This window comes from Pantherophis guttatus, chromosome 4, assembly GCF_059756535.1.
Source record: "Pantherophis guttatus breed Tessera chromosome 4, ASM5975653v1, whole genome shotgun sequence".
Classification (NCBI taxonomy): Eukaryota; Metazoa; Chordata; class Lepidosauria; order Squamata; family Colubridae; genus Pantherophis; species Pantherophis guttatus.
The window spans coordinates 62,178,022-62,195,272 of NC_142066.1; the positions used below are offsets into that span (position 1 = coordinate 62,178,022).

The 17,251-nt window shown below is 43.2% G+C and overlaps 1 protein-coding gene and 2 long non-coding RNA genes across 3 annotated transcripts in view; 2 read left to right on the top strand and 1 right to left on the bottom strand.

Annotated features, from left to right (window-relative positions):
* LOC117664875 (uncharacterized) overlaps positions 1-17,251 on the bottom strand; it is a 36,111-nt gene that overhangs the window by 14,323 nt on the left and 4,537 nt on the right. Inside the window, exons 3-8 of the mRNA XM_034416248.3 lie at positions 9,488-9,540; positions 8,528-8,570; positions 6,118-6,275; positions 5,025-5,063; positions 2,949-3,146; positions 2,156-2,197 (exon numbers count right to left, since the gene is read on the bottom strand). Of these exons, the coding sequence (XP_034272139.1) occupies positions 2,156-2,197; positions 2,949-3,146; positions 5,025-5,063; positions 6,118-6,275; positions 8,528-8,570; positions 9,488-9,540 (533 nt within the window). The remainder of the gene's footprint in view (positions 1-2,155; positions 2,198-2,948; positions 3,147-5,024; positions 5,064-6,117; positions 6,276-8,527; positions 8,571-9,487; positions 9,541-17,251) is intronic.
* LOC148114132 (uncharacterized) lies at positions 422-6,318 on the top strand. The gene is made up of 3 exons (XR_015734222.1): positions 422-540; positions 1,655-1,720; positions 5,764-6,318. It is a non-coding gene; the product is annotated as an uncharacterized LOC148114132 (long non-coding RNA).
* On the top strand, positions 7,540-17,249 carry LOC117664876 (uncharacterized). The gene is made up of 3 exons (XR_015734220.1): positions 7,540-7,766; positions 8,564-8,659; positions 16,826-17,249. It is a non-coding gene; the product is annotated as an uncharacterized LOC117664876 (long non-coding RNA).

The following is a 17,251-nucleotide window of genomic DNA, read 5'->3' on the forward strand; positions in this document are numbered from 1 at the left end:
AATGCTGGGGGTAATGCTAGCAATAACAATATAATATGCTTTATGGTGAGTGCAATCTAATTCAAAAGTCCAGGGTTTTTCTGGGGGATCAGTGACTAGGGATAATAGGTCTTCCTTCAGCAGGGTGACTTGGAGCTGCTGGTTCCAGTCCAGGAAATTCTCTCCATCTAGTCTTAGTTTGGGAAAGTCACTTGGCAAAGTCCCTGAATTGTAAGTTAAATTACTTACATTGTGTCGCTGTCCATGGTTCCTCACATGAGGATGATCGCAATAAGGCAGGGGGATGACTGTGGCAAGTCTGAACTGACTTGCTTCTATGTGCTTGCATCGCTATAGCTCTATGTCTCGCTTCGTTTCTCTTGCAGGGAGGCATTGCGCATGCCTGAAGTTCATTCCAGTCCAGCCGCCGTTGAGTGAGGAGCTCGTCTCGGCGGCTCCCGGGTGAAGGCCCCAATCTTCCGGATGGACCTTCGGTTCTTCCTTGGTCGGCCTCGCTTGGTCAAAGTCGTCGCGGATCGCCGTCTGGAGCCTCGAAAAGCGGTGAGGATTGCTGGGGAAGGTCGGAAGTCCCGCTGGGGCCGCGAATGGTCCCGGATGGCCCGGCCTCACGTGGGTGTCGCCTCCGGGTGTCGGGCCGAGTCCCCTGCCCGCCGATAGATGTCCCCTGCCTGCGGATGGTCCCGCGAGTCCTGGACCTGGTCCCGGTCGTCGGTCCGGTGAGTGGTCCCATCACCCTCGGTGTCCCGTTCCTATGGGTGGGCTTCCTGGGAGTCCTGGGTAGTGTTGGGTCTGCGCGGTGGCGATCTGCTCCCCTGGGTGGGCTCCGGTGCTGGCCCTCCTCGCGTTAGGGTCCCCTTTGCGCTTTGGCTTGGCACCGGGGTGTGTGTCTGGTAGCTTCATTTTGTCCCCTAGGGCCGCGGTGATTAGTTCGATTGCTTGGTTGGCCTCGGGCTCGGTAGGCGGGCCCGTAGGTTTAGGCTTGGGGCTTTCCTGTTTGTTGTGGTAGTTTTGGGTGTAGGCCCCGATTCCCGCCATGAGATTTAAATCTCGGGAATCTATTGGTGGTTGGTCGGCCATCTTTGGTGACGTCACCTCCCAAGATGGCCACCGTAAAAAAGGCGCGAATTCTTCTTTGGCCTTTTCGGTGGGTTTCTGGTGGGGGCAGTCCTTTCTTACCGCGTCTTCGTCGCTGTAGTCGGACTCGTCTTCATCTTCCTCACTCGCTGCTTTGCAGCCTTTGACCAGGCTTCGGAGTTCCGCGATGAGATCGGTGTTGCTTTGTGACTAGTCTATCAGCTTCAGAAGTTTTCCTTTTAGGTCATGCATTTCTCCTGTCGGGCTCTCGTGTTCCTTCCACCCCTCGTCGCATCTGGTCGGGGTGCATGGGTGGTGGAGTAGGCCGCTCATTTTGGGTGCCTCTCCTTGCGTGTCTTCGGGTTGGGCAGGCCGTTCTGCCATCTTCTTGGTGAATGCCCTGGTGTTCACCCTGTCTGTTGTGGTCCTTTGCATGTTCTGGAGTATTAGAATTGGGCTGTTAAACCATCCTCTGCTACCATATTGTTAAAGGTGTTCAAGGATCACGCCCAATAACTCCAGCAAGCAGGTATTCATCAAATCAAGTAGTATTTATTAACAAAGCATCTTATCATTACAGGTACAGATCTGGAACTGGTACAGGATCGCATGGCTGACCCTTAAGTACCCCCTGGGCGTGGCTAAGGTAAGGAGGGGTTATTGGGTTAGGGTGGACCTTGGGGGCTGGCTTGTCCAGCCCCCCTGCCTCTAGCCCTGGGTCTGAGGCAAGGCATTTATTCCTGACAGAGCATCCTCTGCTTCCTAGTTCTGCTTCCCCCGATCTGAATTTGTAACTCAAAATGCTCTTAGAAGCTGAAATATTTCAGCTACTAAAAATTTTTTTTGTGATGAATTTACACTACCAGTGCAGGAGAAATTAGGATATTAAAATTCTGTAGGCAGTGTATTTTATATTTAGTTTGTATATGCAAAGGTTTTTGGGTGTGTAGATTTGTTAATTTCAATAACAATGAAACTGCAATAATCACAGTATAAATTAGATGTTGTTTTAAACAAATGTCTCATGTAGAAGTATCTTGGAGGAAAAAAGTTATGTTAAAGAACAGACTGTACTACTCACTCAGTCGCTGGAGTGGCTTCACTAGTGGGCGTCTCTTCAGACCTGACAAAGAACAGACAAACATTTTAACAGAACAGAGATTAAAAAGGAATCTTCTGTGGCTAAACTTGTGTCCTTAAAGGATGGGAAGAGGGGATGGCTCATTTGTTTTCAAACTTCTTAAAACAGAAGGAAGTTTTAGACTGGTTTTTCTGAACCTCAGGAACTTTAAGACATTAATATTAAGCATGGCTAGGAAATTCTGGGAGTTGACATTCACATGTCTTAAAGGTCCTGTGATTGAGAAATTCTGCTGTAGATAAATTGTCCTCTGGAACATGGCTAGCATGGGCTCCAATCTATTGGAGAATTTTTTTCTTCTTGACAAATTAAACAAAATATCATTTTATCCAATTTGCTTGCCTATAGATCAGGGCTTGGAATTTCAAGAGCCCTCTCTTAGTATAGCAACTATGAAGCATAACCATTTTATAGAAATAACATTTATAAATTCAATAGCACCAAGACTTCTATATCGCTTTATAGTGTTTTACAGTTTTCTCTAAGCAGTTTATAGAGTCAGTATATTACCCCCAACAATTGGAATTCTCTTTTTACTGACATTAGTAGGATGGAAGGTGAAGTCAATCTTGAGCCAGTCAGGCTCGAATTCATGGCAGTGAGCAGTGAGCTAGCCTGCAATACTGCTTTTTAACCACTGCGCTACCATGGCTCTTTCATAAATTCAATGAATTAGTGGATGTATCTTCAAGTAAATAAATAATATCCCACACATAATGCTGTAGATACTCACAGTTTCTTTGAACTAGCCTTTTTAACAGGCTCTGGAGCTGGAGCTGGAGCTGGAGCTGGTGCTGGTGCTGGTGCTGGAGCTGGAGCCGGAGCCGGAGCTGGAGCCGGAGCCGGAGCCGGAGCCGGAGCTTCAGCTTCTACTGCTGCTGGTGCTGGTGCTGGTTCTGGTTCTGGTTCTGGTGCTGGTGGCATTAGATCTCTAGAAGACAAAATAGAAACAGTGATTAATCCAAGTTTCAATAGGTTTATAAAGATAAAAGTTGTACTCTTTTGTTTCCTTATGTGAACCCAGCATTTCACATTTTCTCTAAAGGGAGAAAATAATGTAATTGCTTATGAGCATCCCAAGATGGCTTTGCTGCAAAACCCAGGTGTTGCCTGCATGTTAGAGAATGCATTTGTGCACCACAAGTCTCACCTTCATTGCATCTCAAGTCCAGCTTTTCCAAAATGTCTAAGCAGACTTTTCTTCTCCCCCCACAAGCCTTTGATTCTTATACACATTTATTTATTTCATGTATTGTCATTCTGCTTCATATTCTCATTCTGCTTCACCTCATTCTGCTTAATTCATAGTTGAGAGTGGGAATTTATTAGTCCAATTTATATATTTTTTATTAGTCCAATTTATATGCTGCCCTACTCCATAGACTCAGGGTGGCTTACAATGCATTATAGCAATAGCCTGCATACTTTTTTGTATATACTTGCTTATTAGGGCTTTCGCCCCCTCCCCCCCAAGTTGGCTTATTGCCCCCACAATCCAGGTCCTCAATTTACCTACCTCGAAAGGATGGAAGGCTGAGTCAACCTTGAGTCTGGTGAGATTCGAACTTGCACTAATTGCAGGCAGCTGGCAGCTAAGTGCTAGCACTTAACAGCACTTTAGTCCACTGCACCACCAAGGCTCTTAATTAAATTAAATGATAACTGGGTTAAACTGTTGGACCAGGTATGGGGAGACCCACATTCAAATCTCCACAAATGTCATGGAGTCCTCTGAGTGATTTGGCGCCAGTCACTTCCTGGGATAAACCTACCTCACAGGACTCTCCTATATGCCATCTTGAGTTTACAAGAAAAAAATGGTAAAACATATATCGAACAAATAAAAACATAAACAAATATTTCCTTAGCATTGGTACCAGAAGCGGATTAGCTGAAAAATGTTTCTGCCTCTTCTACATCTCAAGATCTCCTGTTAACAATCCTATAGGAGAAGATGCAATAAAATAATAAACTCATTTTAGCCAATATAAATAGGTATTTGTTACTGAACAAAATAGGGTCTCTGGTTTTGGTTTTGTTGCTGATCCAAACATAAAGGTCTTCTATTGCAGTTCCTTTAGAACTGATATTGAGCCTGAAAGCTTTTACTAGTTGAAGGCACATCTGTTCACCCAGATGTTTGTTTAATTGGTTCTGCACCCTTGCTGCTCTAGGTTAACAGGTTCTGGGGGATTTAAATAAAGTTGTGGGGCAGATTTATTGATTTAACAATCTTTATTTGCGTGCGAGTCTTCATATTGATGCTCATTCCTGAGAACTGCCTGGACTCGTCCCTGCAGTTTTCTTGGAAAGTTTTCAGAAGTGGTTTGCCATTCCCTCCTTCCCAGAGAGTGACTGCTCAAAGGTCACCCAGCTGGCATAATGCCCAAGGTGAGACTAGAAATCACCATCTCTTGGTTTCTCTCTTGGTGCCTAAACCATGGCACCAATCTGGATCTCTATCAATTGTGGCTGTTTCTAAAATGTTAATTTAATTTTATACTTGCTAAAATATGAGGCAAATATAGTTACATTTGGAAATGAAATACTTTATTGCAGGGCATAAGCCCCTATAGACATAGCATAAAATACCTAATATATTCAAAATTACAAAATTCAATGAAGTACCATAATTTATTCTTACAATACCTTTAACTCTGCTCAGTTACAAAATTAGGTTGGAAACAATACTCTAAGAACTTCTAATAATTTCCTCTCAACAAAAATGCAGAAGGCTTGCTATGGTGCTTGAAAGTTTAAACAGGAAAACAATATTAGTAACCCTTTTGTAGCACATGTAGTTACTTACAGTTTTTCCACGGGAAGAAGCTCAGGGATTTGTGGAGGTCTGATAAATAAAGAAAAACAGAAAAACCAATAACTATAAGACCACAAAATGAAAACGAAAACCAATCTTCTCAGTCATCCCCTTGGGATGTACCACCATCAGTTTCAGATATTCTTTTTCCATCCCTGCACCTGGATAAAAGCACAGGTACTGACAGCCTTCCAAAAGGCTTAAAGAGTGAGGGCTTGCTAAATCTTTTGGGGGGAAGTATTCCATAAGGTAGGGGTAGCCACAGGAAAAGGCACACTTCCAAGCTTCCACTAGAGGGCAAGACTTCAGGGAAGGGACCTGGAGCGTCCCCACCCTATTTGAGTGGTAGGATGGGCAGGGAGAAATGACCTTGCAAATATCCTGGTCGCTGCCATGTAGGGATTTAAAGGTGACAACCAGCACCTTGAATTACATCCAGAAGAAAGCTGGAAGACAGCACAGCTCATACAACAGAGGTATAACATGGGCAAACATAGGAACATCCAATAGTGCAGATGCACTGGTGCTTTTTGGATCAGTTGTAGCATCTGAGTTGCCTTCAAGGGCACTTGAAATGATCTTCAAGGGCAGCTCCATGTAAAGTGCATTGCGATAATATAAATTTGGACAAATCCAAATATGCCCAAAGAATTTTGTAATGAAAAAAATAAAAATGTTCTCTAACTCATAAAATGGGACTATTCTCTCTGTAATTTTACTTGTCATGCAGGGGCATTTACTGGAGAAAGCAAAGATATATTGGAAGAGGTAGTGGTAAAAGGATGCCAGGCCATCAAAGAATACAGTGGCTGGACACCATCAAACCTGACATTAGCCAGAGCAGACAAGATCAGAAGATGTGGAGAAACCTGGCCCATAGAATCAAGAAGAATTGGACACGACTGAATGCATCATGATCACCATGCTCATATTTTTTCAGTTTTTTTCTTGTAATATGTGCTAAGGAAAAAAAGAAAAGAAAAGGAAGGGGAGGGGAGGAAAGGAAAGGAAAGGAAAGGAAAGGAAAGGAAAGGAAAGGAAAAATAGAAGAGGAGAAAAGAAAAGAGAAGAGAAGAAACAATACCTTGCGCTAGCCCATGTATATATGTTTTCCTCTTCGGAGGACACTTCTGAGGACTCTTCATCATGTAATTTATTAATCATGCCTTTTTTATTTACTTCCTCTATAGGTTGATACATATCTTTAAACCAAACAGGTTTTTCAAATGATGATGCTGAAGTCTGAGAATGAGGAAAGAATATTAAAAATGATCATAAAATTTCAGTCTGAGATTTTAATTTTTGCATTGCATTATCATTTTATTTGTATCTCAAATTCCAGTTCCTGGAATAGAGGCTTTAGCTGAAGGAATATGTGGCTAGCAAATTAGAGTAATTGTTAACTCCTGATTAGGTGTCCAATTAGACAAACACTAGTTTTATCTCTTATGGTAGAGAATCCTGGAACATATTTTGTACTTCTGCCAATTAATGTTAGTAGCCAGTAAGCTTAGTAGTTAGTAGCTGTAGTTAAAAGTATTCCCAAGGCCTAGCATTCCTAAACTTTGCAAGTGGTCTTGGGCTTAATATGTGTTATTTAGTTATGATCTATGAAAGAAATGTATGCCTTAATATTGTTTGGGAATGAGGCTTTTATCAATTATAGAATAACAGAGTTGGAAGGGACCTTGGAGATCTTCTAGTCCAACCCCCTGCCCAGACAGAAAACCTTATACTACTTCAGACAAATGGTTATCCAACATCTTCTTAAAAATTTCCAGTGTTGGAGCATTCACAACTTCGGCAGGCAAGTTGTTCCACTTATTAATTGTTCTAACTGTCAGGAAATTTCTCTTTAGTTCTAAATTGCTTCTCTCCTTGATTAGTTTCCACCCATTGCTTCTTGTTCTACCCAAATGAACCAAATTCATTTGGTTGATACAACTCTGGTTTAAGTGAGTTGTGTGCATCACTATTGTGTGCATCACTATTATTCCAATGGGATCTTTTCAAAAGACTAGCTTTGCTTCATGCACACAATTTTTCAAGTTTATAGATTTGAAAGAGCTGGAAAAGATGTTTACAGTGTACAAAACCTCCACAAACCATGTTTGTTAATCTTGTTATATTTAAGTTACAACTGGTTGTAGCAAAAATTTTCTTCTGAAAAGATTCCATACGAATAATAATTGTGACATATTCCAGAAATAATGTTCTGATCATCCACTGTTTGGCACAATGTGGGAACTACAGTATGTCATAAAAATGTCTTTCAAAATGATTCAAAATACTGCTTTTTTTCTAAATGATCTAGCATATGTTTGGATATTTGAAATTGTCAGTCATCTAGAAATCACAGGTGTAGGGCAGGCTGGGCTCAAAACCATTGACTATTACAATGGCCATCTTCTCATTCTACACAGAGAAGCTAGAGTGGTTCTGAGTTACTTCTACATGAGCAAAAAATAAGGGTGCCTCCTGTTCCTGAAGGCAACTGATTTTCTTACAGGATCCAGAACAAATGGTGAGAAATGGGGGAAACTGGCAAATTCAGGAGCAACAGCTGGGAAGCTGCCATCTTTATCCACATTACTGTCAAAATGGAGTGATGGCTTAGATGACTTCAAAACAGAAGTAATTTTAAAACAGGAACAGTACAGAGAGTATAACAGATGGCTCTAGACATCAGTTGTCAAACACTGCAACACAATCCTAACATCTATGTACTCAGAAGTAAGCCTCATTGAGTTTAATATACTCCCAAAATGACAGGATTATTATTCATCCATCCATCCATCCATCCAGCTAACCAGCTAACCATCTAGCTATCTATCATCTATCTATTTAACAAATATATGTAACTGTCCGACTCACAAATAAGTGATTCCTGGGGGTTTGCAAAATTTTAAAAAACCCACCACCCTGTCACATTTTCATTTTTATTATTATTATTATTATTATTATTATTATTATTATTATTATTATTATTATTATTATTTAATCTTTAGTGAGATTCACAGCCTTTGAGGCTGGTTAATAGCTCAGCAGCTCGAGTCCTAACCAAGGACCTAGGAACTGTTAAGGTATCGTCGGAGGATGTAAGCTGTTCCGAGTAAGGTGGTTTTTTGTAGAGTCAAAATGCTCAAGTCCGCCAAATTTAGAATTTCTAAATAGCGGGGTAGCCCTTTGGGTATTGCTCCAAGGGCTCCAATTACAATCGGGACAACACACGATTTCTTTTTCCACAGTCGCTCAACTTCAATTTGCAAATCCAAATTTGCAAATATAATAATAATAATAATAATAATAATAATAATAATAATAATAATAATAATAATTATTATTATTATTATTATTATTATTATTATTATTATTTAATTCAGGCTTTCCTAAGCCATATTTGTAATACTTTTGGAAATGTGGGGCCATGCTTTTCAGATCCAATAAGACAACTAAGTAGCAGATCACCAGTGGTTGCTTCTGCATTTACAGACCTGTTTTTCAAGTGTACCTTTCTCCATTCTATCCAGAGGTGTCCTTAAACAAATAATTAAAAAGAAAAATAGTGAGATCTTAGCCTGGATAAGAACCCTTTGGCAATGTGCAAACAAAATATGGCATCAGTGGTGAGTTTCACATTTTTTTACTACCTGTTCTGTGGGCATGGCTTGGTGGGCATGGCTTGGTGGGTGTGGCAGGGGAAGGTTACTGCAAAATCCCCATTTCCTCCCAATCAGATGGGACTTGGGAGGCAGAGAATAGGTGGGGGGGGGGCAGTCAGAATTTTTACTACCGGTTCCCCAAATTACCCAACATTTCCGCTACCGGTTCTCCAGAACTGGTCAGAACCTGCTGAAACCCACCTCTGTATGGCATACATTTCTGTGGCGGAGTATACAAACTCTTATTTAAATGAAAGATGTATTTATTTCCATTTCTCAAACTGGAGTCAAAAAGGCCTTTTCAGTCACAAGAGTCTTCTGTGCATGTACAAGCAGTGTGCAGGCAGTAGAAGGCTTAAGTGCCTGGTATGCTGAAGCACACACCTGCAATTGTCTCCAAAGATTAAGAGTACATGTTGCAGGTAACCATGCATCTTTTTGGGGCTTTACTTATTTTTGGCTTTGTTAGCATGCATGCCCACCTGGCAATCTCAAGTTTAATGTTTGTTCAGCACTGAAAATAGTTTAAAGTTGCCAAGACGAGAGGGGAACATATAGTACCAGTTGAGGAATATAACAGGAAGCCAATGCTTTACATACAAATTCAGCCAGCAAAAAAACAGATAATTCAGCCATGTTCTCAGTGTTTTCAACTTTTACTGTGCACTAAAACCTGTTTTTAAAAGTGAAACTCACAGGTGCTTTGCCAAAAAATCTTGAGACTGGTCCTCATAAAGAGGATTTTCAGAGCAGAGAGTTGCAAATAACTAAGTATCTCCAGGCAAGAGTTACCGTTTTTCCAGAGGGGTCCCTTCCAGTCCTTTGGCAGTTCGTTGACAATAGATCTGTTTAATCCAAAAAGAGAGATGTGATTGTGAGGGATAAATGTAAAGATTTTTCACAGCGAGGAAAAAGAATCAACGATTGGCTAGAGAATAATGTTTTTTTCTCTGTTTCTCAGTAAGAAACTCTTCCTTTTCTCCATCTTCTGTGCGTAAAAAGGTCCACGGTCTCCAACATGGTTTGATAAGCCTCATAAGAAGGTCTTATGGACCAAATCAAGCCTACCAACCCAAAGTTCCCTATTGGACTTGGAGGTGAAATGAATCCAACTCTACACACCCATTTAGTTATCTCTATTTGACCCCCTCACCAATAATTTTAGAAAAACCAGTCCCACCCTTTCTTGTGATGTTGCTATGTCACTGTCACATCTGCTGTGGCTCTTTGAGGTTGAATGTATTATATTAAATCCTGCTGCAGGACTGTGATCTCCCTGAGTTAATGTTTAAGGAAATGTTAGCTCTTCACGAAAGCAATATTTTGAAAGTTGGAAAAGTTTATTTATTCATTACTGGGCTTTGCGATATAGTGGGTATAATGTATATGGTTTTGGGGGAGATTTGAAAGACAATGGGTCAATTGTGATTGGTTAGCTTCTGGCCCAGCAAGGTATATAAAGGGAGCTATGTTACTGTATCTTTGCTAAAGTCACACACTATATTAAAGAGCTTTTGTCACGCACTACCTTGCTTCTGCCTCCTCAATCGCCCAATTTAACATTGCCGATGAAGGTGGGATTGAGACAACGAGAAGCAAGCTGAGAAAGAGCTGACAACGACGGATTCAGCCAGGCGGACGAGCCCCATACAGAGCAGGACTACCACGATGTCTGCGTATGTACCACTAACGCCTTTCAATCCAGCCAGAGAGAAGTGGGGGTCATATATGGCTTGGTTCGAGTGTTTCCTGGAGGCCAGCAATCTACGGGCCTCTCCAACAACAGGAAGCGAGCACTATTCCTGAGCCACTGTGGACCAGAGGTTTTCGACATGGCTGACTTGCTATCGGAACCGACCCTGGTCCAGACGGTATCGTGGCAGGCCTTGCTAGCTTCACTGAAGGCCCACTACGCCCTGGTACCCTCCAAATTCATCCAGAAGTACGAGTTCCGGCAATGGCTGCAGCGAGAAGGCGAACCGATCAGCACTTACATGGCCACCCTGAGCAAGGGAGCGACGCACTGTGAGTACCGAGACCTTGATGATGCGCTCCTAGAGCAACTAATCTGCAGTGTTAGAGATATTCCCCTACAGAGAAGACTGCTTGCCAGGTCCAATCTAATGCTCCACATCGCTCTTGACGAGGCAAGAGCACACGAATCCTCCACCAAGGCTGCAGAGACCCTGCAAACGGCCAGCACCATTGCAAGCGATGTCAAGGTCAACACGGGTGCACCGCGAGGCAACCCAGACCGACAACAAGGAAGAGTCCAACAAAGACGTCTTCCAAACAGAAAGGCACAAAAGGGAGCAGAAAGAGCGTCGAGAGAACTGTGCGAGCTGCAGAGGTTCCCATCAATGACAGAATTGCAAGTTCAAGGGCGCCATTTGCACTGTGACAAAAGGGGACATTTAGCAAGGGTCTGCCGGGCGAGTCTATCATCCAACCACAAGCAAAGGAGCGGAGCCAGCCAATCAGAGCCGGTGCGGCACAAGAGGACCAACAAAGATGGTGATTCAAAAAAGGGTGCGAACTTCTGGAATCATGAGACCTGCAGCACCAGGGTCGGCCAAGCCAGCATGTAGACCAAAAAGAAAGTCCACACCATGGTGGAGATAGAGGGGAGCCCTTGCGAAATGGAGATCGATACCGGATCATCTCTATCCATCATGTCCTGGACCACCCTGAAAGCGGCGATGCCCAGCTTGAAGAAGGGTCAACTACAGCCTCAGCGGCTTCGGGACTACCAAGGAAACCACATCCCTGTGGAAGAAGTAGGCACGTTCCAGGTTGAGTATGGAGAGCACCGAAAGAAGCTTCCCCTCACCGTGGTCAGCGGGCATCTACCGAGCCTCCTGGGTCTGGGCTGGTTTAAGGCCCTTGGAATGGGATTCACCAGAGTCCACAGTGCAAGTGGCGAGCCAGCAAGGAGTGGCAGCAGCCTGAGAGACAACCTGATGCAAGAGTTCCAGGACGTGTTCGACAACCAGCTGGCAAGTACGTGGGGACCCCTATCTCATTTAATCTAGACCCTAATGTAGCCCCAATCCGACTTAAGGCTAGACGAGTGCCCTTCGCACTAAAGCCTAAGATAGACTTGGAACTGGACAAACTAATTAAACAGGGGGTCTTAGTTCCAGTAGACCACACCATATGGGAGACCCCTATCATAATACCCATCAAGCCTGACAGGTCTGTGTGCATCTGCGCTGATTACAAATGCATGATTAATAAGGCTCTCCAACAGAGCATTTACCCTATTCCAATCGTGCACCATTTACTCCATTCGCTGGGTCCTGGCAAAATCTTTGCTAAACTTGATCTTGCGCAGGCATACCAGCAACTGCCAGTAGATGGTGCTACTGCAGAGGCACAGACTATAATAACTCACAGAGGTACCTTCAAATGCACTAGGCTACAATTCGGAGTCAGCATAGCCTCTGGCTTATTCCAAAGCATGATGGAGCGCCTGTTACAAGGACTTCCAGGGGTAGTCCCCTATTTTGACGATGTCCTTATCAGTGCCATAGACGAGAAACAACTAGGGGACTGACTAAGGCTAGTGTTAGACAAATTTAGAAGCGCTGGCCTCAGGGTCAAGCGAAACAAATGTATGATAGCAGTACCCTCTGTTGAGTTCCTGGGGTACCGGGTGGGCGGAACTGGCATTCACCCCCCCCGAAAGCAAGATTAGGGCCATCAAAAATGCGCCAACCTCCCAACACAAGTTGGAGCTACAAGCCTTCCTGGGCCTCCTTAACTTCTATGCCATATTCCTGCAAGACAAGGCAACGGTAGCTGAACCCCTACACAAACTATTAGCCAAAAAATGCACCCTGGGTTTGGGGAAAGACTGAGACTGCCGCTTTTGCCGCCATGAAAAAACTTTTGTCAGCGGACAGTTTTCTCATCCAGTACAATGTGACGCTTCCACTTGTACTAGTCTGTGACACGTCCCCTTTTGGAGTAGGGGCCGTCCTGAGCCACAGACTATCAAATGTACTAGAGGCGCCCATCGCTTACTATTCCCACACCCTGTCCAGTGCTGAGCGGAACTACAGCCAGCTGGACAGCCAGCTCCCGTCTCGGGAATAAAGAAATTCCACGAATACCTGTTTGGGTGGAATTTCGAACTTGTCACGGACCACCGGCCACTTTTGGGCCTCCTGGCAGGGGATCGGCCACCCCCACTGCCTTGTCTCCACGAATGACTTGCTGGACCATCTTTCTAGCAGCATATTCCTACCAATCCAGACTGAGTTTGGGGTATGCCAATGCCCTCAGCCGATGCCCGCTATCGGACATCCTGGAAGACTCAACCCCGGGAGCACCAGTCCTACTCATTGACATTTTGGACTCAGCACCTCTCACTTCTGCCAAAATGGCGAGAGCCTCGGCTCGGGACTCTGTTCTAAAGACTGACTTCCGGTTGGCTCTGCGAACTTCGCTGACACTCCTTTGTGGGCGCCCGAGCCTCGGCACCATAAAAGCCCTAGAACAGCCGAAAAACAGCTGTCTGGGGCTTGGAAACCCTCTCCCCAGGCAAAGGGGAGAGAGAAGAGCGGACAGGCAGAGGCAGAGCCCCCCAAGCGCCCTAGGAGAAATCTTGGGGCGCGAAAGGTGAAAGCTCCCTAGAAGCCTGTCAATCTGCTCTGGACCTTGGGACGACTCCGCTAAAGCGGAGCTAGAAGCCGCGACCATTCCAGCAACACAATTTTAAATTTGGGCTTGGAGTGCTGGCAGAGCAAAGCAGGAGAAAAAAGAAAAAAAATGCAAGTAATACTTTAACTCCGTTTTTAAAAATGCAGAAAATGGCGCCTAAGGGCGTAAGTAAAAGCTACTAGTGAAAGTGCTTGTTAACGCTTGTTAATGCTTGTAACATTGATACAGCTACTGGATTACATCCTAAGAAAAAGATTTAAAGTGGAAGCGGCATGGAAAAGAACTTGGTATTGACCTCAATTAATTTATACCTTCATACTGTGTGGAAAATAGTTGGATTTGTCGACCTGATAGCTGGATAAATATCCCATCCTCTCAGTTTTAATTGAATTTGGTTTTAATTGGGTTGTTTTTAATATCTTGGGCCGAAATTATTTAATTGTTTTTTAAATTGTTTTTAAATTTTATATGCAATGTTTTATCTTGGCTGTACACCGCCCTGAGTCCCACAGGAGAAGGGCGGTATAGAAATAAAATTATAATAATAATAATAATAAATATAAAGTGAAGACTGAAACATGGCTGACATCTGGGCTGGAGAGTCACTGTTTGGTGAATCAGCAAATTCTCAAGTTGTGACCGTAAAGGTTTTTCAAGAATTATTAGACTCTTTTAATTCTGTTCTTTTGGAAATAATTGAAAGAATTTTTCAAAAATGTAGCTTGGAGAATTGTAATGATTTGCTGGCTGAGAAATAGGAGGAAATTAAACAGAGGATTTTGATTCCGGAGGACAAAGACACTGTCAGGCTGGAAATGGAGGTTGAAACAGACGCTTCCACTCAATTAAAAGAAAACCAACAAGTAGACTCTTTATTGCAAGTTGACAAACTTTATGGCAACAACTCTTGGTTTTACAGACAAAGGAATGAAATGATTGATTATACAAACAGGAGGAGTCGAAATGGGGGTCTTAAACCAGAGAAAATGATTTTAAGAAGAGAGCGAGTTTTCAAGATACATCAACCTCACATCAAAATTCAAAAATTTTTGAAGAGAAGATTAGGGGGAGGAGCAATGCTGAAAGAATTATTGAAGAAGAAGGATTGGAAAAAATATAGAAAGAAGGGAAGAATAGAAGATTAATTCTTTTTGGGGGGAGGATTTTAGTAATAAATTCAAAATTTTAATTAACTGGTATTTTTAAAGGTTATTCTAATTATTCTAAGATGATATATATCATTCTAACAATGATATAAAGGAAGTGTTTTCTTACAATTAGTTTTGGATATAAAAACGATTGCTTTTTAAAAGTTATGGAAGTATTAAAATGGTTAAGTGAAAATTTGAAGGATATCTTCCTGCAGGTTTTGAAATTTAATTGTGAAATAAATTAAGAATGTTTTTTTGATGTATTAAGAGATTTTTAAAATGTTTAAAATAAGATTATAGTATCTTAAAAGGTATATGAGAGAAAATGTCTAAGGTTTGAAAATGTTCAATTTTATGAAGGATTAAAGAGGATAAATGTTAAATTTAGAATTTTATTAGGGAGTAATGCTGAAAAGGAACGGTGTTTGAGGCTGAGGAAATGAAACTTATCTATGATTTTTAATGTTGGTAATATTGTAAAATTATTGGATTATACATCCAAAAAAGGTCTTTATATTTAGGAAGATATAAAAGGGAGGTTGATGAATTTGTAAAAGAGGAGTTAAAGAGTGTGAGGGTATTTTGAACTCTGTAGTTGGTTAGTATATTTTAGCTTATGCTTGTTAAATGTAATACCCTGTTTTTGCCCTGGGAAGTCGGGGGTGGGGAGGGAGGGATAAAGGTTGGGTTGGGAATAAATGAATAAATCTGAAAAGAAACTGAAAGAAAGTATCTACGATTAGAATACAGGAGTTGCTCAGATACTAAAGGAGGAGAATATTCCACAGCAAAGAAGTTAGAAAGGAGAGAGGAGGAGAGGGTAGGAAGAGGAGAGGGAGGGAGACGAATGGAAGAAAGGAGAGGAGGAAGGGAAGGGGACAGGAGTAGGAGAGAAGGTGAGAAGGGGGAAAAGAAGAGAGAAGTGGGGGAAAGGAAAAGGAAGTAGGATGAGGTAGGAGAGGAGGAAGGAGAAAGTAGGAGAGAAGAGGAGGGAGGGAAGGGAAAGAAAGGAGGAGAAGAAGGTTTGTTGTGGAATGAGGGAAGAAAGAGAAGAAGAGCAACTCCGAATGTAATTAAAATGCCTTATTTTAATGCTTTCTTTAAGGGAAACATGTATATGTAGGATTTATTATGTATAAGAAAATGTACATTTTCTATTATGTGGGGAGGGGGAAAGGGTGGGGGGGAGAAAATTGTTTGTATTTCTTATAAAACTTTTCAATTAAAAAAAAAAAGACTGTCATGAGTTGGGTCACAAGGGGGTGGCCGGGAAAGACTGAAGGCGGGGTATTTAAATTGTTTGCCTCCAAGAGGAATGAATTGTCTATGCAAGGGGGGTGTTTATTGTGGGATGATTGTGTCGTTGTTCCCTTATGCTTAAGAGAAAAGGTTTTGCGCATGTTACATGATGGGCACCCCGGGATCGTAAGGATGAAGGGGTTAGCTAGGAGTTATGTTTGGTGGCCACGAATGGACAACATCATCACTGAGTAGGTGGGGAAGTGTCAACTCTGCCAAGAGTCCAGGCCAGATCCCCCTACAGCACCAGTCAGGGAATGGGAATGGCCCCAAGGTCTCTGGGAGAGAATCCACATAGACTTCGCAGGCCCTTTTCATGGCCAAACATTCTTAGTGATCGTCGATGCCTATTTGAAATGGCTCAAGATCATCCTCATGCAATCCACAACCTCCGAAGCAGTAATCAAAGTGCTTTGGAAGCTCTTCACCACCCATGGACTTCCCGATACCTTAGTATTGGACAACAGGTCCCAGTTTACCGCAACCCAATTCGAGGGGTACCCAGCAGAGTTGGGAATCAGGCACGCACTCTCTGCACCTTTCCATCCAGCCAGTAACGGGCTGTTTGAAAGGTTCGTGAGAACGGCCAAAGAGGCACTCTCACGGTTGGATGCAGGAGACTGGCAGGCCAGGGTAGATAAATTTCTGGCTGTCCAGCATGCCACACCATGCAAAGCCACAGGGCACAGCCCGGCCAAGCTCCTGATGGACAGAGGGTTGCGGTGCATTCTTGACTGACACCCCAACTATTCCCCAGACGGGTTCAAGGGGGTGGACAAGAAGTTGAGGGAATTCCAGATAGGAACACCAGTGTTTGCCAGAAACTACACGAATGGGCTCCTATGGGTAGCTGGGACGATTTCGGATAACAAAGACCCCAAGTCATATACCGTAGACATGGGAGATGGGAGGATCTGGTGAAGGCATATTGATCAACTCCGGAGAAGGTTGGCCATCGAACCAGAACTGCAAATCCAAAGTCCAAGCCCTAACTACCAAACTCTTCCCACAACAGTTAGCTCAAACCCGAGGAGATCGGAAGACTTATCTGGGAACTTCGATGTCCAGCGATGTCCCAACGAGATTCCTCCCCCAGCCGAAGAGATCAACGCCCCCAAAGTAATCCAGGAGGTTCCATTGGCGGAGCTGGGAGAAACAACGTCCCTCTGACCAGCTCGACGCCACGCCTCAGACTGAACTGCGCAGGTCAACTAGGCGTAGGGAACGCCCTGGTCACCTGCACGATTTTGTATGCAAATATACACTCTGAGTGCCTTCTGGGAGGGGAGGAGTGTAATGTATATGGTTTTGGCAGGAGATTTGAAAGACAATAGGTCAATTGTGATTGGTCAGCTCCCAGCCCAGCAAGGTATATAAAGGGAGCTGTGTTACTGTATCTTTGCACTTCACACACTATATTAAAGAGCTGTTGTCACACACT